Source organism: Octopus sinensis, linkage group LG4, assembly GCF_006345805.1.
Source record: "Octopus sinensis linkage group LG4, ASM634580v1, whole genome shotgun sequence".
Taxonomy (NCBI): domain Eukaryota; kingdom Metazoa; phylum Mollusca; class Cephalopoda; order Octopoda; family Octopodidae; genus Octopus; species Octopus sinensis.
Genome location: NC_043000.1, coordinates 119,180,336 through 119,190,335, shown reverse-complemented (window position 1 = coordinate 119,190,335; position 10,000 = coordinate 119,180,336). Strand labels below are relative to the sequence as shown.

The following is a 10,000-nucleotide window of genomic DNA, read 5'->3' as shown; positions in this document are numbered from 1 at the left end:
ATTAGAAATTGATGGGTTTTGAGATTTAAATTTGGTAATTTTCTAAGACTTTAATTCTTGTGTATAATGGGTCCACTGAATATATAATGGGTCCCCGCCATGAGTTAAGTCCGAAGCACCAAGCCAGTGCAGTGTTATCCGTACAGCTCAAAGTAAGGTGAATAAAATCAAAATAAGCAACGGGATGTCAAGTAGTGATGCAGTACAACCGTTTCAAGCGGTTCCATTTAATTGAATAATGCAATCATGACATTAATTTAAATGCAAGGCTATTCTCAGCTTCATAAATAAGTAGATATTTTTAATCAGTTGGACGATTAATATAATTTTACTCAAATTCTCTAACAGCAAGAGGAGGGAGAAAGTCCTTGTTGCTACTAATGCGACTCAGAATATACTACACTCCTAAGAACTATGAAGTTTGTTAGGGTCATAGCTTGTGAATGATTGTGGTTCACTTTTAATTTATTAGTCAACTATCCAATCTAAGGCTAGAGGACAGTGTATCTGGATAGACAGAGTGAGTTGACAGTTTATTGTTGGGTGTGGTCATAAGTATTGGGTGTGGTCATAAGACCCTAAATCAAGATGTTAATTACCAGTTAAAGGGGCAAGACGCTAATAAAACCTATGATGTTAATACAGAGGAAATTATCATGGGTTACAAAGGATGATTGTATATAATCAATATTGTTATGTTGTTGAAGATAAAACTGAAGATTACTAAAAATGATATTATAACCAGAATAGATAAACTGTGTATATATATCTCTTACTCTTTACTCTCTTTTATTTGTTTCAATCATTTGACTGCTGCCATGCTGGAGGACCGCCTTTAATCGAGTAACTCGACCCCGAGACTTATTCTTTTGTAAGCCCAGTACTTTTTCTATCGGTCTCTTTTGCCGAACCGCTAAGTAACGGGGACATAAACACACCAGCATCGGTTGTCAAGCAATGGTAGGGGGACAAACACACACACGCACACATATATATATACATATATACGACGGGCTTCTATCAGTTTCCGTCTACCAAATCCACTCACAAGGCTTTGGTCGGCCCGAGGCTATAGTAGAAGACACTTGCCCAAAGTGTCACGCAGTGGGACTGAACCCAGAGCCATGTGGTTGGTAAACAAGCTACTTACCACATAGCCACTCCTGCGCCTATATATATATATATCAATTTTCAACATTAGAAAGGGAAGATTACATAGAATTAGTTTAATATTCATACCTGTACTTAATTATTTATTTATGAGGTGATTTCTATAAAGATTGCTCTTGGTATTTACTTATGGAATACTGGTGCCATAAATCATGCTATCTTCATATTAGTTATAAGCTAAGAATCAGAAGAAACAAATCAGAAAAATAAGTTGTGCATAGATACATACACATATTTAACTATGTGCACACATGCAAATATACAGAAATGGGCAAGTTATAATCAACTCTTCTAGACTCAAGTAACTACAAAGTTTATATTTCTCTTTATGAACATTAATAACTTACAAGAGATGAGAAGTTAATAGGTAAAGATATCAAAATAAGAAAACGCAATAATAAGAAATTATAGAGAACAGTAAGAAAATATATATAACTTATTATATATAGTACTAGAGGGTAAGTTCACATCATATACGACACTAAAATTAATTTCTCGTGTCCAGGTTCAAGTGCAGCACCTATAAACGCTAATTTCGAAAATACTTAAATGTACGGGTAACACTATGTACGCATGATACCCTTAGGTATAATCTATAATTAACCAAGTTGCTCTTGTCCCTATACTTAAAAATTTCATAAGTTTCCATAGAGCACAGCTCGCACCCATACCGACCGTCTCTATAAAGTTGCGCTTTCTTTATACTATCCCATTTAAAGCTAAATCCGATTCCGCTTTCCTTCATTTCCCAAATCTTGCTAGATAAGGACGTACAATTGGCCTTATTTTTTAGCCTAAAAGATGAAAAATGGTTATTAATGCATTTTTTCATATTTATTGAATATCCTGTATATGATGATGATGAAGAAGAAGGAGAAGAAGAAGAAGAAGAAGAAGAAGAAGAAGAAGAAGAAGAAGAAGAAGAAGAAGAAGAAGAAGAAGAAGAAGAGAGGAGAAGAAGCTAAGTTACCAGTTACCAGCTACAGTTGTGATAGTACACATATAGATTACGTTTTGGATTAGACATCGGCCTAATAATGGACAGTCAGATTTAACCCTACAATTACAACTAGGAAAATTACTACTATTAATATTATTGATATTCATACCATTATTGTTATTAACATTACTATTAATATTAACCATGCTACTAATATTGTATGTATAATTTTCATATCCGGCTATATCTCTCCATCCTTCAATTGTTGTATCATTCACACTCATTCCAGCATAATCAGGCGAATCAGTAATCCCTGTGCTAGTATAGACCTCAGGGCTACAGTCTATATTGTATATATTAGAAGCATTGGTACTGCTGTTTCTATTTTCTACGTCAACATTAATATTATTATTCACATTGGAGGGGTTCAAGTTAGTGTTGACAAGGGACAACAATCAACGTACACTAACAAACTTGTCCCATCCGTGACAGATTTATGCCAACGGGTTAATGTTGTGTATAGAATACAATGTAACAAATGCAACAAGTTCTATGTGAGTAGCACAAGATCGTTACACGTCCGCATCAAAGAACATCTGAACACGAGAGCTTCCTCCTTCAGAAAACATCTAGCCAGATGCCGGAACACCGACAAAAGCATAACAGTCACAATTGAGGCCAAGGAAAGACATTTTGGGTAATTTAAGAATTAAGGAAGTTATACTCATACGCAGACTAGGGCCCCAAATTAACAACAGGCTGGAGATTGGTAATCAATACATTATTTATATACATCTGGATGCGTGTAGGCTCACTTTTGATAATATGTTCATCTGTTGTTTATAAGAAAAAAAAAAAAGAAAAAAAGAAGGGAAAAAAGGAAGCTGCGTATAATACGTATAATACGTAACTTAGAAGCAGCGCTACGGATGCACCAGCACACACGAGATTGAGACATGGCCAACCTCATGCACTTCTCATGAGGAATTCCGGAAGGAGCATCGTGAGACCACTGCTGAGACGCTTCAAAAAAAAAGAAAAGAAAAAAGAAAAGCCGTTGGAAAACCGATTATAGCAGCGACTCCATCTAAGAATATCTGAAGAAGGAATATTATTCCGAAATATCATATCAGACTATGGATGATATATAGCCCATTGCTTGTATTATAGTGCATTGTTATACCATTCAAAACTTTTTATTCTTTACAAACAATACACAATGCTTCAAACGAACTACAATACTCTCCTAACATTATTATTATTACTACTTCTTGCTAATTTAATATTCTTTTTATTTGACCTTGCTATGATGGTACCCATATTTGGGAGAGTAGAGTATGAAATTCTCTCTTACGGGAAAAAATTCTGTTGTATCTATGGGAAGCAGGAAAGTTTTTTTCTAAAATTGTCATAGATTTCCATTATATGTTTATGGATATGGCACAGTTGAAGGGAACGTTATACCAGATCAAGTCCTTATTTTCAGACTTACGGCGCATGTAAGGGCGGAATCTACCTGTTCTCTCAACGCCTTTCAAAATCATGACTTGATTATTAGGTATGACTCTATTACCAGTATTTTTCATATGCTTACCGGCTCAAGCAACTTGTCCATTCCCTCCACTACCCTTATTATCTAAACCAAAGTTCTTGTTGTAGCATCTAATTTCCTGTTGTTGCTTATTTTTTAAAAATTCAAATTGATGGGTTAGCTGGATGCTTTTCTAGTTGGTATGTTTTCCCGACCAAGTAAGTTTGTAATCCGTCTATCACTTAAAATCTCATTACTTTTTCTATAATTAAGTGCTGTACTGTCAGGACTAAGAAAAGTAATTTCCTTGTCGTATCTTGCTTTAGACAAAGCGAAGTTGTAGTGGGGGGAATGGGTATTGAAAATTGGTAATTTCATAAAAAGAGATTCATATCGTTTAAGTGACCAAATCAGTTTACATCATTATTTGTGTGTGTATATATTTCAAAGGATTTATAGGGGCCCAGAAAGAGCAATTGCCCAAGGTATCTCGATATTGGAGCCCCTTGCTAAGAAGGCTAGGCGCGCCTCACCTCCTAGCAATCAATATGTAAAAGTGTCTTGGCTTCTTAAAAACTGTAATGGATCCACTTTTTATCATTAAAAATAGATTTTGTCACTTAAGAGACACCAAGTAATTCAATTAAAAATTTGTAGCTGCTTTTGGGGGGACAGACACAACAGGGAAACAACAGGATATTCCTATGTATGTGTGTGCGTATGTATGTATGTATGTATGTATGTATGTATGTATGTATGTATGTATGTATGTATGTATGTATGTATGTATGTATGTATGTATCTGCTAGTGTGTGAGTGCTTGTGTGTCTCTAAAGTATTAATGTATAAAGAGATTGATAGAAAAATGTTTTAAGTCTCTAGGCCAAATTCTTTCTTTCAACGCATGACTGAGCTTGACCTGTGGCTCTGCATGCGATTGTGCAGTGCCCGAGAATATCGTATATGTGGGTTGTTCGCAAAGGAGTTACTAGGGATCTGTAAACACGTTAAGCTGAGAAACCTTTCAATATCATTGGGTCCGTTGGAAAACTCATTCAAATAAAAGGGGTACTTGGTACTGAAAAATTTTGGTAATCACTGGTATAGAGGATACTAAGATACTAATTTTGAGAAGTAGTTTCTGCAATTAAAACGTCTTTGTGAAGCATGACATTGCACTCTACCTTACACTCTCAAGCAATTCTCTTCTCAAAAATAGGAAAAAATCTGTCACAAACCTGCTCTCTCTCTCTTTCTCTCTCCTTTTCACTCTCTCTCACTCTTCCTTTCTCTCTCTCACCTGCTCTCTATCTTTCTTTACAACAGGGCTCTTCTCTGCACTGATCGTGAGAGAAAATGGTGGGCGATACTTCCTGACTGGTTATTAATACCTGTTTCCCCCCGCTTCCCCGTTAATAGCCATTGTGGTTTGTTTTACGCTACAAAGTGTTTAAAAGCGATGAAGAAATCAAACAATTTCAGTCGCAGCCTAAGTTTCAGACTTTCTGCTTAACACTTTAATCAATATATATATATATATACATTTATATTGACAAATAGTTCATCGAAATGGGCTTTCAAGGTTTTTACCAGAGACGCCAACACACATTTTGGCTGTCATTAATTTTGCTCCATGTTTTATTTATTATTCCATCATATTCTCAGGAAAGCTGTACAGAAACCGGTGACTATAAGTGCCATGAAACAGACGATTCCAAATTCTATCATTGTACAGGACCTAAACACGGTATATTGAAAAATTGTGGTAAAGGACTAGAATTCAATCCAAGCCTTAAAGTCTGTGTCTGGCCAGGCGTTGACCATTGCAAATCACAGAGAGATCAGTCAAAAACCACCAATGATGTTGGAGCTACTGCCAAACCACCTACAAAGTCTGTAGTTACCACTCACAGAGTTACTTTCAAGCGAAGTTCATTACTAAGTAAAATTTTGTCAACCACTACTTCTAAACCATCAACTCATCCTCAAACTACTTCTAAACCATCAACTCATCCTCAAACTACAAAGAAACCATCAACTCATCCTCAAACTATCAAGAAACCATCAACTCATCCTCAAACTACCAAGAAACCACAACTCACTGGTGAGTAATATATTTTCAAGAATTTTATGTACCAAATCTCTTCTTTCAGTGAAGTTTTTATCTCTTGCCACAGTAGTAACTCAATAAGAAATAAGTGATCTCTGATTGTCGAACTAGAGTTATATATAATCCAGTTTACAACACTCTGAATTTGGTATTTATTCAAAACTGCTGTTCTTTCTCTTACCTTTTAAGCTTAGAATATTTCTTACTCCAAGCAATTATATATTGTTTTATGTAAGCATTTTGCATCTTACAGACGACCTTTCTTTAAAATATTAAACGGTACAAAGCATTAATGAGTTTACTGTTCAAATTATAATTCTCCACCTGTTAACGATCTTGTATACATGTTAAATAGAAAGGCGGCGAGCTGGCAGAAACGTTAGCACGTCGGGCGAAATGCGTAGCCGTCGGGCGAAGTGCGTAACTGGTACTTAATTTGAACTCAGAACGTAAATTAAGTACCAGTTACGCACTGAGGTCGATGTAATCGACTTAATCCATTTGTCCGTCCTTGTTTGCCCTCTCTGTGTTTAGCCCCTTGTGAGTAGTAAAGAAACATATTTTAGGGCGGCGAGATGGCAGAAACGTTAGCACGCCGGGCGAAATGCGTAGCCGTATTTCGTCTGCCGTTACGTTGTGAGTTCAAATTCCACCGAGGTCGACTTTGCCTTTCATCCTTTCGGGTCGATAAATTAAGTACCAGTTACGCACTGGGGTCGATGTAATCGACTTAATCCGTTTGTCTGTCCTTCTTTGTCCCCTCTGTGTTTAGCCCCTTGTGGGTAATAAAGAAACATATATATGTTAAATAGATTATTTTAGATACAGCTCGATTTGTAGACATGTAGATTTTAGATACGAGTTAGATATGTAGCTATGAGTTTTGTGAAAACGTCGAAGTATTGAAGTTATTCATTTGGAATGAAAATTTAAGCAATATATTATGTCAAGCATACGTAACATTGTAATCAAACGTAACATGTTATTTCTAACGAGTTCACTATTTAAAACTCTTGGCGGAATTTTAGAAAAGCAATTCCTCGAATTTCCATACCTTATGGGGAAGGTAAAGAGTAGAGAAGGTAAAAAATTGTGGGAGATTGAAATTTTGGGGGAAAGGAATTTGCAGAATCGTAATTATTGTTGTATGAAATACAGAAATACTAAAAAAAAAAAAATGTAAGAAAAATTTTATCCATTTTCCTTTCTGCGTGGCATGAGACTTTGACGGAGCTTCTATTCCCAAACTTCAAAATCTTATCCATTTATGGTAAAAGATGCTGAAATGATTTTTAAAAATGTTTTTATTTGTCTAATTAATCGTTCTGATACTGAGGCATGGTTATTTTCATCTAAAACCACGAGAAGTTTGGATCTTTTCTGTTTCTGCCAGTTTTCTATTTTTAAAAAGTTTTTCTTCCAATCATTTTAAAATTTGGTGTACTGATATAATTTTGTATGCTAATTATGGAATTGGAAGCCATTTTTGCTATAATTTAATAAATAAAAAGTTAGTAGCTTATAAAATTTGCAAATTTTGGGTAATTTTAGCCAGTCGAACGCCACAGACACTTTGTTTGTTTCCACAGTAACAGCCATGCAATTGTCTGCTAATACAACCATGTGCATTTTATTCTGTCTATTTTCTTTGACGAGTGCCTATCTTCTGAACGTTTGTATTATCAAATGTTTGTCATTGTCACCTGTGTGTCTTTTTTAAGAAATGGGTATTTTCGGTTGCTGTTCCGTTACCACCGCATTTACATAATTTTGAACTGAGTGTTTTTCTGAACCTTTTCAACCTAAATAGCAACCTAATCTTTCGAGTATGTTAGAGAAATTGAAAATCGAGAGGATGCAGTTAAGGATGCGTACTTGGAAGGTGGCACTCCTCCTCTTGGGACTGTACTGCTTTTCCATTACTCGTGGGTCAAGAAATTGACTTCAGTCCCGTTCTGAACAACTGCACACATTTATTTCAACAGCTATGTACGGAGGACCTGCTCTGCAACCCAGTTCAGATAGGTGGTCCCTGGGAAAATTGTTGAGATAGACGAAAAAGTCAAGATGTAAATACAACCGAAGAAGGGTGTTTTCTACCTGAGCAGTTAGTTTTTGGAGGTGTGTGTCGCGAGACCAGACATGACGTTTTCTTTATTCGGTGCCATCTCGGAGTCAGGGCACGCTTGATGAATGCATACGTCTATCGATGGGATCCATCGTTCTATGACTCGTATTTGCGAGCTTATGGCGCAAGTGATACGAAAATTGTAATTTTCATATTGAATTTTCGCTATAAAAATGTATTGTTTATATGAAATAAGCTATACTATGGTATAGAGTACAGACTTATTTTTTTGTAATTTTCCACAAAAACTTTTCATTGAGGTTTTTTCTTTTTAAAATTGTTTAATACGTATTCCACCGTTCACTTTATTCATTAAAACATTTTAAAAATTCCAACCTTTTTACAACTTCCACCTTAGTTTCGCTTCATTTTGTGTAATATAAATTCGTAGTCGTAATATTATGATAGACAGCTATTAGACAGAAAATGCCAACGTCCAAATCCTGTTCCTGATTGGGTAAAAATTATCCAACTTTTAAACCTCTGTAACATATTTCTAAACTTTTTCTGGAATATGTGATCAACAAAATCAGATCCAATGTTATAAATTATATCTATACCAAATTTGAAAATGTTTCACTTTATCTCAAAATTTGAAAAACTGAGATAGAAATGATCCAGTCTTATTCTGAGTAAGCGAATAATGGACATTGGCATTTAACACAGTGGTAAATAGTACCTAGTCCGTGCCCAGATGATGGGATTAATGACGTGCTTTTGCCAATTGCAAAATTGTAGATTAAAATCCCTCGCGTAAAACTTGCAGGATAACGGATATCAATTGGAATTTTAATTCGTTTAGCACAATTTAGATTTCTAGTGGGTATCAGTATGAAATTTTGATTAGTTTAGGACCTTGTACTTAGTTCATTGATTGCAATTCTGGTTTGATCTTGAAATAAAACAAAAACCGTATGTGCCTTCGTAAAGCGTGGTTTTTGTTGCTAGGACTCGGGGCTTATAATCATTAAGTCATGGCTTCATTCTCGGATTGGAGGGCAGATTGTTTTCTTGAGCAATTCTCTTTATATTCTTTTTATTGCTCAAGTAAACCCTGAAAATCGGAATTTTGGGTCTTAAATATGTACAACTAAAGCCACCGGAAGCAATGAGAGCGAAAACTTGTAATGAAAGTATTTTTTGTAATATTTTCCATATATAAAAATGTCACCGAAAACGATGACTCCAAATAGGTTTAAAAACTAGAAAACTATGTTTATAAGAAATTTTTCTTTATAAGCAAAACATGTTATATGAAATCAGATTCGTGAATGACAGTTCATGGTTTCCAAATATACTTCTCCAAAAACGCCCCTGCAGATACGATGTATATAAAGCACCGCTCATTCTGCATCCGTTCTCTGTTGAAGAACAACCTTCAAAATCGACACCCTATTTTTTCTCGCCACGACAAATGAAATTTTTGTGCAGATTTCTCTGATTCCACAGATTTCTCCTATTCTTTACATAGTTGCATTTTTACCCCCTTCCCCGTACCAATGCTTCTTACTGAAACTGTTCATGATTTATTTTATTATTTTCTATTTTATTATTGTAAAAGATCAATGGCTCTAGGTCTCAATCCATATAAGAGTTATTGACATATGTGCTCGTATCCTTTATTAAAAAATAGAGTCCATCTTTTGATTTGATGTTTTTTTTTGTTTTTACTTTGCAGGTCCCTGTCGTCCAGAATATTGCAAGTTACCGAATTGTAAATGTCCTGGTCCTGAAATTCCAGGCTCACTGTCAACGTATGCAACTCCGCAGATAATTCTATTGACATTTGACGACGGAGTTGATGAGGTTAATATGGCTTATTACAGACGATTGTTTAATTCTGGCATAACCAATCCAAACGGCTGTCCTATCAAATCAACATTTTTTGTTTCCGGCGATTATACACTAATTATAAACAGCGTGAAAGAATTATATAACAATGGACATGAGATAGCATCTCATAGTATAACGCATAAACTTCCCGTTAGTTACTGGTTGAATGCCAGTCGTGTGTGGTTTATACCAATGAAATAGTTGGTATGAAACAAAGAACTTTGTATAAGGGCAAATATTGCCGAAAACGATATTCGAGGAATGCGCTCACACGTTTTTGCATTGGGA

The 10,000-nt window shown here is 35.4% G+C and overlaps 1 protein-coding gene across 1 annotated transcript in view; it reads left to right on the top strand.

Moving 5' to 3' along the window:
* The first annotated feature begins 5,118 nt into the window (after nucleotides 1-5,118).
* Nucleotides 5,119-10,000, top strand: part of LOC115210852 (chitin deacetylase 7-like) — a 34,466-nt gene continuing 29,584 nt past the window's right edge. The window contains exons 1-2 of the mRNA XM_036502408.1: nucleotides 5,119-5,533; nucleotides 5,594-5,659. Of these exons, the coding sequence (XP_036358301.1) occupies nucleotides 5,211-5,533; nucleotides 5,594-5,659 (389 nt within the window). The 5' untranslated portion in view covers nucleotides 5,119-5,210. The remainder of the gene's footprint in view (nucleotides 5,534-5,593; nucleotides 5,660-10,000) is intronic.